At 43.6% G+C, this 17,759-nt stretch overlaps 1 protein-coding gene across 5 annotated transcripts in view; it reads left to right on the top strand.

The window, feature by feature from the left end:
• LOC139580937 (1-phosphatidylinositol 4,5-bisphosphate phosphodiesterase epsilon-1-like) overlaps positions 1–17,759 on the top strand; it is an 85,652-nt gene that overhangs the window by 62,124 nt on the left and 5,769 nt on the right. For 3 of the 5 annotated variants that reach the window (XM_071410107.1, XM_071410106.1, XM_071410110.1), the window contains 10 exons: positions 3,035–3,164; positions 4,582–4,706; positions 4,890–5,007; positions 5,357–5,479; positions 7,818–8,111; positions 9,648–9,811; positions 11,302–11,563; positions 11,820–11,938; positions 12,107–12,235; positions 12,508–12,705. In XM_071410107.1, the coding sequence (XP_071266208.1) occupies positions 3,035–3,164; positions 4,582–4,706; positions 4,890–5,007; positions 5,357–5,479; positions 7,818–8,111; positions 9,648–9,811; positions 11,302–11,563; positions 11,820–11,938; positions 12,107–12,235; positions 12,508–12,705 (1,662 nt within the window). Of the gene's footprint in view, positions 1–3,034; positions 3,165–4,581; positions 4,707–4,889; positions 5,008–5,356; positions 5,480–7,817; positions 8,112–9,647; positions 9,812–11,301; positions 11,564–11,819; positions 11,939–12,106; positions 12,236–12,507; positions 12,706–12,871; positions 13,348–17,759 lie in introns of those variants that run through there. The other 2 variants (XM_071410109.1, XM_071410108.1) reach the window with 2 other exon arrangements.

Below are 17,759 nucleotides of genomic sequence, written 5' to 3'. Positions count from 1 at the left end.
TCATATGAACTGTAACTCAGTAAAAACTTTGAAATTGTTGCATGTTGCGTTTTATATTTTTGTTCATTATACAGTACATTCGGAAAGAATTCAGACCCCTTGACTTTTTCCACATTTTGTTACGATAGAAAAAAAATGGAAATATCAGCGATTTGGCAGCGATTACAGCCTCGAATATTCTTGGGAATGATGCTACAAGCTTGGCACACCTGTATTTGGGGAGTTTCTCCCATTCTTCTCTGCAGATCCTCTCAAGCTCTGTCAGGTTGGATGGGGAGCTGGACAGCTATTCTCAGGTCTCTCCAGAGATGTTCGATCAGGTTCAAGTCCGTGCTCTGGCTGGGCCACTCAAGGACATTCAGAGACCTGTCCCGAAGCCACTCCTGCGTTGTCTTGGCTGTGTGCTTAGGGTCGTTGTCCTGTTGGAAGGTGAACCTTCGCCCAAGTCTGAGGTCGTGAGCGCTCTGGAGCAGGTTTTCATCAAGGATCTCTCTGTACTTATACTGTTCATCTTTCCCTCGATCCTGACTAGTCTCCCAGTCCTTGCTGCTGAAAAACATCCCCACAGCATGATGCTGCCACCACCATGCTTCACAAAAGGGATTGTGCCAGGTTTCCTCCAGACATGAGGCTTGGCATTCAGGCCAAAGAGTTCAATCTTGGTTTCATCAGACCAGAGAATCTTGTTTCTCATGGTCTGAGAGTTCTTTCGGTGCCTTTTGGCAAACTCCAATCGGGCTGTCATGTCCCTTTTACTGAGGAGTGGCTTCTGTCTGGCCACTCTAGGCCATAAAGGCTTATTGGTGGAGTGCTGCATAGATGGTTGTCCTTCTGGAATGTTCTCCCATCTCCACAGAGGAACTCTGGAGCTCTGTCAGTGACCATCGGGTGCTTGGTCACCTACCTGACCAAGGCCCTTCTCCCCCGATTGCTCAGTTTGGCTGGCGGCCAGCTCTAGGAAGAGTTTTGTTTCTTTCAAACTTCTTCCATTTAACAATGATGGAGGCAACTGTGTTCTTGGAGACCTTCAAGTTGTAGAAACATCTCAAGGATGATCAATGGAAACAGGATGCACCTGAGCTCAATTTTAAATCTCATAGCAAAGGATCTGAATACTTATGTAAATAAGGATTTCTGTATTTAATTGTTTATACATTTGCATACACAAAAAGAAGTGCTTTGTCATTATGGGGTATTGTGTGTCGATTTAAGGAAAATGTTTTAATTAAACTTCTTAGGGCTAGGCCCCTTTTTTCAAAATTTCCGCCTGAATGATGTGCCCAAAGTAAACTGCCTTCAGGCCCTGAAGCCAGGATATGCATAATAATTAGTACCATTGGAAAGGAAACACTTTGAAGTTTGTAGAAATGTTAAAATAATATATGAGAATATAACACAATAGATATGGTAGGAGTAAATCCAACAACAAAAAAAAACCAGAATTATTTATATTTTTGAGACCATCCTCTTACAATGGCACACTGAAAATTAGCTCCCTGGATGCAATTTTTATGGCTTCCACTGGGTGTCAGCAGTCTGTTCAAGGTTTCAGGCTTGTAACTTCCAAAATGAATAAGAAATATCAGTTTTTGTACAGGGACACAGTCTTGGAAATTTGTGTTTGCGTGCGCCATGAAGACAACGTTCACCTGATATTGGTTTCCTATTGAACATACTTCTTTCCGTAAGAAATATAATAGTTTGACTACATTTTAGGGTATTCCTTTCTCTGCATGTTGTACGAGTGGATTACTCAAATCGATGGCGCCAACTAAACTGACTTTTTGGCATATAAAGAAGGATTTTATCTAACAAAACGACACTACATGTTATAGCTGGGACCCTTCGGATGACAAATCAGAGGAAGATTTTCAAAAAGTATGAATATTTAATAGCTATTTGTGAATTTATGAAACCTGTGCTTCGTCCCCAAACAATCGCATGGCATGTTTTCTCTGTAATAGTTACTGTAAATCGGACAGTGTAGTTAGATTAACAAGAATTTAAGCTTTCAACCGATATAAGACACTTGTATGTACCTAAATTTGTATCATTATTTATTTGTATTGCGCGCCCTCCAGTTTCACCGGAAGTTGTCCCGCTAGTGTAACACCTAGGCTTAAGAATTAATCAATTTTAGAATAAGGCTGTAACAAAAAAATTGAAGGGGTCTGAATACTTTCCAAATGCACTGTATATTAAACTTTGCCACACAAATGGATATATCATCTCTGTGGTTGGTTGTTCAAAGTGAACCCTGATGACACTGTATGCAAGCATCTCTTTTTTGTCCTCTCAGGAATTCTGTCATCTCTATAGTACCCAGCACACCCCCTCAGGTCGTCACACATACAGTGCCTTAAAGTATTCACACCCCTTAACGTTTTCCACATTTTGTTGTTACAGCCTGAATTTAAAATTGAATACATTTGGGTTTTGTGTCACTGGCCTACACACAATACCCCATTTTCAGTGGAATTATGTTTTTGGAAATGTTTACAAATTAATGAAAAATGATAAGCTGAAATGTCTTGTCAATAAGTATTCAACACCTTTGTTATGGCAAGGAGCCAAAATAAGTTCAGGAGTAAAGATTTGCTTAAGTTGCATGGACTCACTCTGTCCAATAACCAAATAATAGTGTTTAACATGATTTTTAAATGACTACCTAATCTCTGTACCCCTCACATACAATTATCTGTAAGGTCCCTCGGTCATGCAGTGAATTTCATAGGCTAATTGGATAATCTTATCTAGGGTCGCATGCGAGGTGTGTGTATATAATATGTATGTATATCAAATATTGCCACACTACAAGACCTTATACAGTGTGAACGAATGCACACAGTATATACACACGGCCCCTCGCAGTCGAGGATGACGTCAGTCAAGCTGTGTCTTCGGAAGTGACTGAGGAGCCTAGACCTGGAAGCACTCAGAAAGATAATGGCCCCATGTAAGAACAAGCTTTTATGTCTGTTGACATGGTGCAATGGCTACAGGACTTTCCACTCATCATGCTCTGTTCTCTCAGACTCACCAGCTGGCCCACATAAAGGCACAGACCAGCAACGGGGCCCCGGGAGGAAGCTCTCCTGGTAACCACGACGATGATGAAGAGGAAGAAGACGAGTATGACGATGACTGTGAATCCTTGTCTGATGGTGAGAGAGAGACTCGCTGTTACTGTAGATAAACACTCTGTAACAATGTGTACAACACACATACTGAGCAGATCAAAGCTTCAGTCTCTTGTGGTTTCAATGACGTCCTCACTAACTACTTTCTCCCTCACGCCGCCCCTGTAGTACATCGCTGTAACAATGTATGGTTGTTATGAAGGATAATGACTTGTATTTAGACTCTTCTTTTTAACACCTCCCTCGATTCTGTCTGTTATTAACATAAGGGAAGCCTCCAGTGGATTTACAGTAGCTCTACTTGGAGGTGGGTTTGTTTTCCTGTGCTCTTTGCTCCTATTACTCTGTCCCTGACTGTTCCTCTGTGCTGCAGCCGACCTCTTTCCAGATTCCACTGCCTCTTATAGCCTTGAAGGTAAACTGAACGACATAAGCGGTCTCCCTGCATTTACAGTACCAGCTCCACTGCATGGCTCCAACTGTAGCACTCCGTCTGTGCAGTGAGCTTGTGCCGTGGGCCTGGGTACTGTACACTTTGCATGTCTCCCTTGCTTACCTGCTTGCTGGGGTGAAATCGAGGCTTTTTTTGTACCAAGGGGGGGTACTGGATAGGTTAGAATTCTGGAACTTGACATTGAGGGTAATTGTAGTATTAAACTGCAGAGGGAGTATGGTTAAAGCAGAAGACCGTGTGGTTTGTGGGTTAATGGCTGATGATCTGTTTGGTTCTGTGTTGTCAGTACACACAGGACCAGTGTAGTGTAAATACGTCAACCCCCCCCCCCCATCCGCACTGCTGTGTCTTGATATGTACGTCCTGACCTTGCTAGTGACAATGGCTCATCAGAGAGAGAAAACCAAGACATCTGGTTTCTTCAGGCCCCTGTCGAAACATGGAGCGGTGGGGGTGAAAATCCCTAGCCCACTCCACTACCTCTGCGGATAGGCTCTCACCAGCCACCACATGTAACCAGAGCAGTGTGAGACAGACAGACGACACTACACTGAAACTGCACTCAACCAGTGTGATTCCTGCAGTAAAATAACTGTCATGATGCGTTTTGGTGGAAATCATCTTTGAGTGATCCATTGCTGACATCAAATCTGTGTTTACAGTCATGTATTGTATCCTGCTGTGTGTGGGCGAGAGAAGAGCTGAAGACTCGAACTCCCAGCTCTTTGTTTACAGACATTGCATTGCATTTTGGGATTTGTGGAGGGCCACTGTTTTCGTCTGAATAGCATTTCCCCAATTCCCAGCATTGCAAGCATGTGGAATGTGTTATGGGATGGAATTCTTATCTCAGATTACCGGTAATGGTTTCACAGGGAAGATTAAATGTGAAGCCAGTGAATAACATTACATTGGAAGCAGTCATTTGAGTAATTCAAGCTGTTCTGTCTGACTCCCTCACTCAAAGACAATGGTTTTGTTTCTCAGATAACGTCCTGAATGATAAACCAGAAAGGAAGTCATCAGGTGACAAGGAAGACCATCCCATCACTGATGAGATGGCCAAGAGGATGAAGAAAGCAGACAATGCTGTAACCAAGTACAAAGGGAAGGTGGGTTTCACCTCTGACCTCTCTCTTAGCCAGGAGAGACCATAGAGATAAAACTGATCTTAAATATTAACTACGAGACACCAGACCTACAGTATATAAACGCTTGACAAATGCACCCTAAATGTATTTTTTTCCCCTAGAAGTAATCCCAGATCTGAGTCACTGATTCTGCTCTTACCTTAGGTATTTGACATAGAGCTGGAAGAAGATTTATATCCCCCCCAGAACAAGAAGGAGAGTCGACACATCGCTCAGGAGCTCTCTGACCTCATCATCTACTGCCAGGCCGTCAAGTTCCCTGGTAGTCCTCCTTTAATTCAGTTCAATTAACTTGACTGTATGGCTCATTCCAGCAAATTAATGGTTTATGTTCAGAATGTAGTGCAGTGTTTTTATTCTGCCTGGTGATTTCCCAACCGTGAGAGATAACGGTGGATGTTCACAAACAGGGCTCTGAATTGATTGTAAATTAGAATCAGGTGCACATCTTCTAGGGGTATAATTCTCCAGAGCACAGCCAGAACAAACAAGCAACATTAAACCAGCGTGAGTAAGGGAAAGGAGGGGAGGAAGCGTGATGGTGCCTTTAAGCCACGGCCTTGTCTTACACTCTCATCTGTCGCTTTCTTTCTGTGTGTGGGGGGAAACAGGCCTCTCCACCCTCTCTCATTCGGCCTCTGGCAGAAGAAAAGACAGAAAGAACAGGAAGTCCGTCTTTGGCATGGATCCTGGTCGTAGTGGAGGCAGCCCCAGGGAGGCGGTACCAGGGAAGGGTACGTATGGCCCAGCCTTTCCCTTTGACCCAGACCCCTAGACCTGGAGCTGGGGGTGGGATGTGTAGGGACATGTAAGGACACCCACATACAGACTCAGTCAGATTACCACCCCATGGGAACCAGCCTGAAGGGATTGTTGGTTGTCCTTTATGGACATTTTAGCATTTGTGGCACAAATCTTATTCAAGTCATTGGACCAATATACGTGCTTTTTTTCGCTCATCATGTTCAAATCATCTATAAGTGACTGAGTTTCACAGTCAATTTTAGATAATTTCGTGTGATTTGGACATGCTAATATTGGGCCCATGACATGAATGGGATTTGTGCCTCAAATGTAAGTGCCAGGGAAACTAAACCAAAGCATGGATTGCTGTCAGACCCTGTCCATCGACTGCTTACAAGGTAAGAAAACCAATGTGTCATGTTGTAAGTTGGCTAGACTATCCCATTAACTTTTCCATAAAATGGCCCTCTCAAAGTGTGCGGACGCTGCATTAGAGTACAGTGAAAGGTGCTGAGAGAAGCTGTCGTGGAGTTTTTAAAGGGTTTGTAAAAGGGTTCAAATGGGATTGTTAGAGACTGCATATCTTGGAGGTGCATGTTTTTTCTGTCTGGGCACTGAGGCTTGGCAGAGAGTTTGAATAGCTCTGTAGCTAATGCCTCTCATGATCAATCATAACCCTTCGAAAGGTTCAGGTAACTTCCAAAATAAAGGAAACCCCAACATAAAGTGTCTTACTATGGCGTTGGCCCACAACCAGCCACCAGAACAGCTTCAGTGTACCTTGGCATAGATTCTATAAGTGTCTAACTATTGGAGGGATGCAACACCATTCTTCCATGAGAAATTCCATCATTTGATGCTTTGCTGACGGTGGTGGAAAACGCTGTCTCAGGTGCCGCTCCAGAACCTCCTATAAGTGTTCAGTTGGGTTGAGATCTGGTGACTGAGACGGCCATGGCATATGGTTTAAATCATTTTCATGCTCCTCAAACTATTCGGTGACCACTTGTGACGTGTGGATGGTAGGACATTGTCATCTAGAGGTGTGAACATTTAAACGTTTATTTGCCACAGATATAAGGCACTTCGCACGTCATCGTTAACAGTTGGGAAAATGCCAGTGAGTGAGACAGGGAAGTGACAGCACAAAGTACTGTATGGCAGTACTTTGAGAAGTTAAATGAGAAGATGGTGAAATTAATCCAGACTTTGCTAGGTGGAATTGAGCTACAGTGGCAGTACAGGTGCAATGCCTAACCATCTGAAAGGGAGACCCAACCTGTTGCTGACTGCAGTAATCACAGCACTGATTACAGAAATAATTTTAGTTGAAATGCGGCCATTGCCAATGGTAGATGATGTTGGCTTCAATGCCCTGATGGCATATATAGAACCAGACAACAAGATGCCTTGACGGCCCGGATGTAAAAATGGTACAATGATTGCTCTCATACACCATACTACGTGGAGGTAACAGATTGTTGGACGTCTATGAACATGCTGTCATACATCACTGCAACGAGCCATCACATCAGTACTGAAAACTGAGAACATGGAGGGGAGGGACACAGCAGAGAACCTATAACGGCATTACATAGCATCGTTGCTGAGTGGGTGGGGGACAGCAGTAAGGTGTGTGCCGTCTGGTAGGTAGCCAGGACGGCAGTAGATTGAACTGCATTGCCCCATAGCAGTCATATGCAGGACCATATCTGAATTGTGAATTCACGTCATTTTATGTTTTTTTCCTTTTTCTTATGGTTTAAATCACGTGTCAAACTCATTCCATGGAGGGCCGAGTGTCTGCGGGTTTTCCCTCTTCCCTTGTACTTGATTGATGAAATAAGATCATTAATTAGTAAGGAACTCTCCTCACCTGGTAGTCTATCTTCATTAAAAAAATGGCAGTTTAAACGTTCAGAAATGTTTTACATTTGCCACATCCCAATTGTCATCCTATAGGGGCAAAGGTAGCCAAAATAACAGCCTAACCAGCATTTTTATACATGACCCCAAGCATGATGGGATGGATGGATGTTAATTTCTTAATTTCTTCACCTGTGTGGAAGCACCTGCTTTCAATATACTTTGTATCTCTGATTTACTCAAGTGTTTTCATTATTTTGGCAGTTACCTGTACTATTTGGGTTATTTTAAATGTTAGTGTTACGTTTTCTTACTATCCTGGAAAAAAACTATTTTTTAAATGTGTTCAAATTGTTGTTTGAGCTGTCTTTGTTTCTGCTTCCTTTTCACTTCTATCGCTCTGGATAAACGTATCCGCCAAATGACTAGATTGTAAATGTGTAACTGTTGCCCCCTCTCTAGGTAGCGTGGAGGGCATCCGTCTGAGCTGGGAAGAGCAGACATCGCCCGTGCTCAGCCCCAATGCCTCAGTGAGTGCCATCATCCACACTCCCAAGTGCTACCACATCTCCTCTGTCAACGAGAACACTGCCAAGCGCCTGTGCCGCCGCAACTCAGAGAAGCTGATCCAGCACACCACCTGCCAGCTGTTAAGGACCTACCCGGCCGCAACGCGCATCGACTCAGCCAACCCTAACCCTCTGCCCTTCTGGCTACACGGCATGCAAGTGGTGGCTCTCAACTATCAGACTGATGGTAAGGACATGGAGAGGAGTCTTACTGATAAGGTTGGTCCAGTTTAGTCCCTGGATGTTACTATGCTCAATGGAGATTCTTCATTGCAAGTTATTTTTAGTCCAGGACCAGGCTGGGACTTTATCTGGGTATGGGGAAATAACCAGGCTGGGACTTTATCTGGGTATGAGGAAATAACCTCTATATACTGAACAATAATATAAATGCAACATGCAACAATTTCAAAGATCTTACTGCGTTACAGTTCATAGGAGGAAATCAGTCAAATGAAATCAATAAATTAGGCCCTAATCTATGGATTTCACATGACTGGGTATACAGATATGAATCTGAGATATGAGATACCTTAAATGGACCTCACAATGGGCCTCAGGATTTCTTCAAGGTATTTCTGTGCATTCAAATTACATTAGATTTAAATGCACTTGTGTTCTTTGTCTGTAGCTTATGTCTGCACATACCATAACCCCACCACCACCATGAGGCACTCTGTTCAGCAAACCACTTGCCCACATGACTCCATACACGTGGTCTGCGGTTGTGAGGCCTGTTGGATGTACTGACAAATTCTCTAAAACAACGTTGGATGCGGCTTTCAATTCTCTGGCAACCGCTCTGGTTGACATTCCTGCAGTCCGCATGCCAATTGCACGCTCCCTCACTTGGAACGTGTGGCTTTGTGTTGTGTGACAAAACTGCACATTTTAAGGTGGCCTTTTATTGTCCCCAGCACAAGGTGCATCTGTGTAATGATCATGCTGTTTAATCGGCTTCTTGATATGCCACACCTGTCAGTTGGATGGATTATCTTGGCAAAGGAAAAATGCTCACGAACAGGGATGTAAACAAATTTGTGCACAAAATATGAGCGAAATAAGCTTGATGTGCATATGGAATTTTTCTGCGATCTTTTATTTCAGCTAATGGGACCAACACTTGTTGCGTTTTTATTTTTTCGTTCAGTATAGTCCATAACTACGTCATTTTGTACCCTGGTCACGTGACATGGTCAGGAAAAACTCAGGGCCCTACTTACAACTTATGAACTCATAACTTTTCAAGAAACTCTAGTTGCCTATTCATTGGAAATGGCTTGGACAGGGTACAATATGACCGTGTGGAGATGTATTGGGGAAACACTGGGTTATGTTATCTTGCATGTCATGGCTCATTTCTCTGTAAGGGGGAGCGCTGACCTGGGCAGCACTGAGTCAACTCAGTACCCTGGACATGGTTGTGATACTGATAGGCCGTCATTGTAACTAAGAATTTGTTCTTAACTGACTTGCCTAGTTAAATAAGTAAATAAAACATGTATTTTATTGGCTTGTCTGTTTTACACATTTATAAAGCTTAGTTGCAGATTTGCAAGCTATGTTTCTCCACTCACCTGTGCCAATTTTCAAACTAAAATTAGGATAAGTGATGCTTGTGAAATAATGGATGGTCTGCTGTTGTCTGTTTTCTAACTCTTTCTCCTCGCTCACCTCCCCCCTTCTCTCTTTCACTCTCCGTCGCCACCTCTGCTCTCTCCAGACCTGCCCATGCAGTTGAACATGGCTCTGTTTGAGGCGAATGGGCATTGTGGATATGTCCTGAAACCTCCCGTGCTGTGGGATCGCTGCTGTCCCCTCTACCAGCAACTCTGCTCCCTGGAGAAAGACATGGAGAGCATAAGCCCAACACTCTACTCTCTGACTGTGAGTACACACAAACACACACACTCCCCTCCATATGTATTTGGACTGCTAAAACCATTTTTGGCTCTCTACTTCATAGGCTCGATACTACTTTTGGATTTGAGATCAAATGTTTCATATGAGGTGACAGTACAGAATGGCACCTTTTTATGTGAGGGTGTTTTCATACAAATCTGTTATACCGTTTAAAAATGGAAGCACTATGTATCTAGTCCCCCCATTTTGAAGAAGTTGTATGTGGACAAATTCGCTTATCGTTAAAAGTTTAACATTTTGTCCCATATTCCTTCCACACAATGAATACATCAAGCTTGTGACTACATACTTATTGGATGCGTTTCCAGTTTGTTTTGATTGTTTTGAATTGTATTTTGTCCAATAGGAACTGAATGGACATGAACATATGGAGGGGAGTGTACATGGATGCACACAAGCAAGCATGCAAACACACACTTTCTATAAAAAATATTTAAAAAAGACCCTTATTTTTCAAACTATGTTGACTGAGAACACATTCTCATTTACAGCAAAGTCCTGGGGAATAGTTACATGGGAGATGAATGAGCCAATTGGAAGCTGGGGGTGATTAGGTGGACATGATGGTATGAGGAGCCAGATAGGGAATTTAGCCAGGATACCGGGGTTAACACCCCTATGATTTAGTGACCACAGAGAATCAGTACCCCTGTTTAACGTCCCATCCGAAAGACGGCACCCGACACAGGGCAGTGTCCCCAATCACTGCCCTGGGGCATGGGGATATTTTAGTACATTTTAGACCAGATGAAAGAGTGCCTCCTAATGGCCCTCCAACACTACTTCCAGCAGGTCTCTCATCCAGGGATCATCCCTGCTTAGCTTCAGAGGCAAACCAGCAATGGCAAGCCAGCAATGGGATGCAGGGTGGTACACACACACAATCTCTCCCCCTCTAGGGATACACAGACACTCAACCCAACAAAAACGTATTTTCAAATGTAGCCAAACACACTTCAATATGACCCATATACTGGTCTCTCTCACTAACTACCCTGCTGGATATACACACACACACACACACACACACACACACACACACACACACACACACACACACACACACACACACACACACACACACACACACACACTTACCCAAAGCACTCCCATTGTGTTCTTCAACATGGTTTTGATGGGTTTATTGGAGCTATTTGCACCATATATACAGTATGATTTCTCTAGTTGAGACAAGGACACCACCCAATAACTCTTCCGCAATAGTGAATGGGAAAAGAGGTCGTAAAACGAGTTGTGTAAACAGATGTTTAATTTCTTATAAAATCTGGCAGGAATATGATATACAGTAAGTATGATAAAGTATTAAGTAAAACAGAGTAATGTAATTACACGTGTAATGCCAAGTATCTGTCTTATAGTGGATTGAGATTATTAAATTCACTTTTGATATACAGTATATAATGAATTAAAGGTGTCCTTTCCCCCTCTGTCAGATTGTGTCTGGGCAGAACGTGTGCCCTGTCAACAGTGCGGGCAGCCCCTGTGTGGAGGTGGAAGTGATGGGCATGCCCGTGGACAGCTTCCAATTCCGCACCAAGCCCATCCACCGCAACGCGCTCAACCCCATGTGGTCAGAGCACTTCCGATTCCCCGTGCACTTTGAGGACACCTGCTTCCTGCGCATCGCTGTGGTTGAGAACAACAGCTACCAGACCACCGCTCAAAGGATTCTGCCACTACGGGCCCTCAAACCAGGTGAGGGGGAGGATGAGGGGGAGGGGTGGAGTGGAAAAGAGGAGGAAGAAAGTGATGACTTCAAATATTCCTGACACATTTTTTTCTCAAGTTCACACATCAATAGCATGTAACCTATTAATAGATCATTTAACAATGATATTTAGCAACATGCTATGTACAGAGTTTGCTAGCAGCTACAGCATGGCATGTGGCCAGGTTAATACACTTCTACTCCCTGTTCTTAATGTCTGTGGTTGGTTGTCTGTTGTTCCAGGCTATAGACACATTCAGCTGAGGACGCAGCACAACGAGCCCCTGGAGGTGTCCAGTCTGTTCATCTATAGCCGCAGAGTAGAGGAGAGCCCCACCGGCACAGCCCTGCCTGCTGCCATGGTAACACACACACATATACACATACACACACCCCTGAGGAGCATCTAGGGATTGCTTATATTATTGTAGCTCTTCGAACAGCATCTGATGAGCTAATTAGCTAGTAACCTTAAAGTACATGTAAGGACAATGTAGATAGATATTTACAACACTGTATTTCCCTGTCAGCTGTTTAGTTCTGAGGAGCGGAGGGCAGCCCAGCAGCACAAAGTGACTGTCCATGGTGTGCCAGGTCGAGAGCCTTTCACTGTAGTGTCTGTGAAAGAGCAGACCACCGCCGGACAGCTACTGGACACGGTCAGTCCCGGCACACCCACCCATAGAAAAATGTACACACACAAACATTTACATTTACATTTAAGTCATTTAGCAGACGCTCTTATCCAGAGCGACTTACAAATTGGAAAGTTCATACATATTCATCCTGGTCCCCCCGTGGGGAATGAACCCACAACCCTGGCGTTGCAAGCGCCATGCTCTACCAACTGAGCCACACGGGACCAAACACACCAGACCCGCCATGCTCTCTGTTCATAGTGGCCTATCTATTTCTCCTCTCCCTACTTTAGTTGCTGATGTCCACAGATGGTGCCAGTGAATACTTCCTGTGTGAGGAGAAGGTGTCACTGGGGAAGGAGCGCAGTGACCGTAAGAGGTGTCCTCAGCAGCGCCCCGTAGCCCCTGAGGAGGAGATCATCAGGGTTATCAACAGCTGGCAGCCCGAAGAGGGATATGTGGGCAGAATCTGCCTTAAAACCAAGGAAGAGGTACTACATTATTCAACAGAAATTTCCCATGACTGCTGTAGAGTCAAGCTATTTTAATGCGAAACCGGTCAAGCAAATACTGTATTTTTTTAGCAATTTCTTCATTCTAAGTGCCCCGTCCTGGGGTCATATTATGAAATACACACTACTTTCCTTTCATATACAGGAGACGGGTTAGCTGACAACGTCATGAAATTGATGCGTGCGCGTCGATGGGGTTGCGATTCTGGACAGTCAGATAGCTAGCAACAATGACAAGAAGCTGCCACGTGGGGAATCGTAGGTGGCTCGTATCAGCTCGTTGCATCTTATTGATACCATGTCTTGTTTTTAGTTTTTCTTTACTCTTGTCACGTCTACTGTATGCTAATATGCCAAAAAATGCCCAAAAATCCCAGACAAGTGCTCATTGTGCAATTTATATATTTGTTTTATAAAGATATGGAGAGGAAGTATAGCTTCAATGTTGTCAACCATCCTTTGATTCTAAGGCAACTTGTTTTGTCCACAGTTGCACACGCATTGGTTTTGTTGCTTATAGGGAAAATAAGGTGGGCCGAACCGAAAAAACGTAATGTTGATCAATCCGTGTCGAGGGAGGAGCTGATTTTATTTTGTATATGACAGTGAAATATTGTTGTGAATAAAATTTGAGTTTGTTTTCTTCTATACTAATGTAAAGCTGTGTAACTGTGATGGAGCACACACTCCATCACAGTAGTTGGTGGCATGCACCTTAAACAATTGTTTGCGGACCGTCATTATACCGAAGAAGAAATCGTAAGCTGCTGTCGGTGTGTGATGATGATGATGATGATAAAATCTAGCTAGCTCCCAAAGACTAAAATAAGATAAATATATTGTTTCGAGTGCACTTGACATATGCAGCATTCAATACGAATTGTCTTAATCATGAGGTAACTCCCTTAACCATTTAGCCAATTTCCTGAACGCCAGCCAATGTTAGAGTTGACTAGGCTAGCTAATGCTACTGTAAATGTCAATTTTCCTGCTTAGGTACAGTGAGGTCCAAAATGATTGGCACCCCTGATAAAGATGAGCAAAAAAGACAAATAAGTAATACAAATACTGAGCTATATTGTATGCTACAGAAAATTGGGAAAATATTTTTATACTAATAGAATTGCTGATAGAAAGATTTTGTTTAACAAGTAATACTTTGTTTCTCAAAAGATAGGGTTCAAGCCCTGTTTTCAATACCTCATAGCTCTATTTTCAATGTCATCCAGCAAATGTAAACACCTGGAGGTTGCTAAATGGCAGTTGGATCGGAACCGGTATATGGTCAGATGACATGACAATAGAGCTCTTCGGCCACGCACACCACTGGTGGGTTTTACGTCGAAATAAATATTAATATGCAGAAAAGAACCCCATTGTAACGGCTGTTGGAAGGAGAGGACCAAGGTGCAGCGTTGTACGTGTCCATATTTATTAAATTAACACTGAAATAACAAGATAACGACCGAAACAGTTCTGGCTAGTGCAGACACACAACAGAAAACAACTACCCACAAACACCAGGTGAGAAAAGGCTACCTAAGTATGGTTCTCAATCAGAGACAACGATAGACAGCTGCCTCTGATTGGGAACCATACCAGGCCAAACACATAGAAATAGAAAACATAGAAAAACACATAGAATGTCCACCCCAACTCACACCCTGACCAAACCAAAATAGAGACATAACAAAGGAACTAAGGTCAGGGCGTGACACCCATACTGTAAAATATGGTGGTGAATCTTTGATTTTATCGTGCTATTTTACTTCCAGAGGTCCTGGGGCTCTTAAGGATAACGGCATCATGTACTTTACCCAGTACCAGGACACTTTAGCCAAAAACCTGGTTGCCTCTGCCAGGAGGCTGAAACTTGGCCACAAGTGGATCTTCCAGCAAGACAATAACCTCAAGCACACATCAAAATCTACAAAGAAATGGTTAATTGATCACAAAATCAACATTTTGCAATGGCCATTTGTCTTACTTGAACCCCATTGAAAACCTGTAGTTTGAATTGGAGAGGGCAGTCCATAAGCGCAGGATATCAAGGATTTTAGACAGCCCAATTGTAATATTATTTCGACTATATAGTGGCCTGGCCTGGATTACATTTTGAAGCTCGAAAATATCTATGCTAAGTATTGATTAGATAAAAAAAGGAATGTTGCTAGGCAAGACAGTTTAGAGATTGAGCAATAGTTATTCATGTTGGAGGGGTCACCACCTTTGTCGAGATGGAGCACATGGGCAGCCTTCCCCAAACCCTAGGGATCAAACCCTAGGGATAGCCCCCGAGATAATCTTCAAGTAAAAAATGTCAGGGGAGCAGATATCTGCAGCAAAGCATCAAGCAGATCCGCCCCAGTGGATTTTTTTATATCAATCTTAAACAAGGAATGTAGCACATAACAAGGAGAAAGTTGTTCAAATAAAAACAAAGATTCACTAAAGGTTGACGGATCTTCCATCATGCCAACTAGAGTCTGGGAGAGGGAAGGGCAGTCGATTGACTGACCAGGGTCAATTAAACCACCATTTCTTTCAAATAAAAAGCGTACCAAGAACCTGCTGATTTTAAAAGCATTACCTCTCATTTTTCTCAGTGAAGATGCTAGAGTCTGACACAACTTGCTTAGACAGGGAGGGAGAGACATTTTCCACGCTTCAGTGCATTAACTCTTTTCCAAAATGTAGATGGATCACCAGCAGAGTCTGAGATAAAACTTAGAAAGTAGCAGGATTTAGCGTTCTTAATTGAGGAGGTTCATCTATTTCTCAATTGCCTGAAAAGCTGCCAATCAGCTACAGAGTAAATTTTTCTAGCCTTGGCTCAGGCCTGATTTCTCATTCTAACAAGGTCTGAAAGTTCTATAGAGACCAAAGGATTTGTTCTGTTTTTTTACTCTTAGGCGTTTAACGGGTGCGTGTTTGTCTGCCAGAGAGAGAGAAATAGATAACATGGCTAATTCAGGGTCAGGCATGCAGCTGACTCAAAGTAATAGGCCAACACTTTTTTATGTATCTTTATAGTGGCTTGCGACTGTATTCACCCCCTTGGCATTTCTTTCCTATTTTGTTGCCTTACAACCTGGAATTAAAGTATATTTTTGTGGGGCTTTGTATCATTTGATTTACACGACATGCCTACCACTTTGATCCGTGGGCTTCCCATTTGGACGAGCTGATCCGTGGGCTTCCCATTCGGGCTATCCGTAACAGAGCGAACAGTGGAATTCAAGTGTATGGGCACAAGATTATTACTGACAATACCCCTGGGAATATGACTATCTGTAGCAGTATGATGATAATGATGTGGGAATGCCAAGAATTACCTGAGCAGGGGTTGGGCTGTTGAGTCAATGTTTTATAAGAGCCTCCTCGGACAAGATACTTTTGCCCCTCTCCTATTTGGATGCAAGCCATTTTTGTTAAACTGGGGCCTCTCCCAGAAGTGTTCAAAATTGTCAATGTACTCAAATCTACCGAGGAACAGTAGGATTTAAGCCAGTAGTGTAGTCAAGAGTAGATGGCTAAAGTGTTCCATTCCGCAACCTGTTGTTGGTTGAGGCCCGGAAATTAGAACCTGCTTGTCTGTCTCCTTTAGGTTGCCTGTGAACACTCTGAAGTCAGCTTTTAATTGCTCCGACTTATGAAGATTGATGTAGTTTGTACCAACATGAATGACTACTGTGTGAGCATTCGGGTGCTCCATCACAGCAAGGACCTGGTGGTGTATGTCCTGAACATGGGCTGCAGGGAAGCAGAGGGTCCTTGCTTCCGTGACCACCCTAACTATGGAGCTTCCTATAACTACCACAAAAGGACGAGAGTGTCCCTGCGAGCCTGTGGAACGTGCTCTGGGGTGCTGCTCCAGTGGATAGCCGGCTCAGTAACCCAGGACCAGATCCAGAGGAGCTTGCGCTCGGTACTGAGGTGGAATGGGAAGGACGGGGAGAGCGGCGGAGGGCCCTGTTGGAGACGGAGCTCAGAGCCTTGAAACTGTTAGATAGCCACATGTCTGGACGAGAGGGCAAATGGAAGATACGTTGAGATTTTCCTCTTCCACCTCGAACTCAACTCCACCTTGTCTCCGATGGTGTAGAGCAAGACACAGTAGTTCTCTGGTTCTCGTCGGTGGGATGTTTAATACCGGAAAGTGGCCCATGTTAGTATCCACATTAGCTACTGCAGAGGAGCCCAGTCTTGTAGAGCACCCTGGATTATCCCCTTGATCGTTTCGAATTGCCGCATCAAAAACAGCATGCAGCCTTGAAGTCTCCTTGGCCAAAGCAAGATGTTTATTTAGGACCCCGTTCAATGATCCGGTCTTTTGAGGCAACGAACTGTTTAAACTTATCACAAGTGTATGTCAGTAAATTTGTCCTCTTTCACACGTCTCATATTTCATGACTTTTGTGGCCATCTCCAGATCAATCTCCAAATCAGAGCAGTCCGAAAGGCTCGTACTCGGGTCAGAAACAGCCTTCCCAGCTACAAGAGCCTTCCTGGCTACAAGAGCCATCCGCAAAGCGAGACAAGCTTTGCCGGTGACAGCAATGTAGCCTAGCTAGTCGTGGCTAGACCTAGCAATTAAGTCAGGACAGTAAAATCCTGCCAAAAAACTGTGGGTTAAAAACGGCACTAACACATTGGTCCCGAAATAAATAAAAAAAAGTATTAAACATTGAAGCGCTGTGTCACCACTCAAACGTTCTGCTTCCTACTTCAAAAAAATATATATATATTTAACCTTTATTTAACTAGGCAAGTCAGTTAAGAACAAATTCTTATTTACAATGAGGGCTTGGGAACAGTGGGTTAACTGCCTTGTTCATTGGCAGAACGACAGATTTTTACCTTGTCAGCTCGGGGATTCGATCTAGCAACCTTTCGGTTACTGGCCAACGCTCTAACCACTAGGCTACCTGCCGCCCCTACTTCCTGGTCATGTGACATGAATTAACCACTCCTGTATGGAGACATGCTCCAGCAGAGACGTTAGGAAAAGGGTGAGGGTTAAGCTACAGTTG

The sequence above is a fragment of the Salvelinus alpinus genome, chromosome 7, assembly GCF_045679555.1.
Source record: "Salvelinus alpinus chromosome 7, SLU_Salpinus.1, whole genome shotgun sequence".
Lineage (NCBI taxonomy): Eukaryota > Metazoa > Chordata > Actinopteri > Salmoniformes > Salmonidae > Salvelinus > Salvelinus alpinus.
The sequence above is the reverse complement of the archived record's forward strand: the minus strand, read 5'-3'. Positions and strand labels throughout refer to the sequence as shown.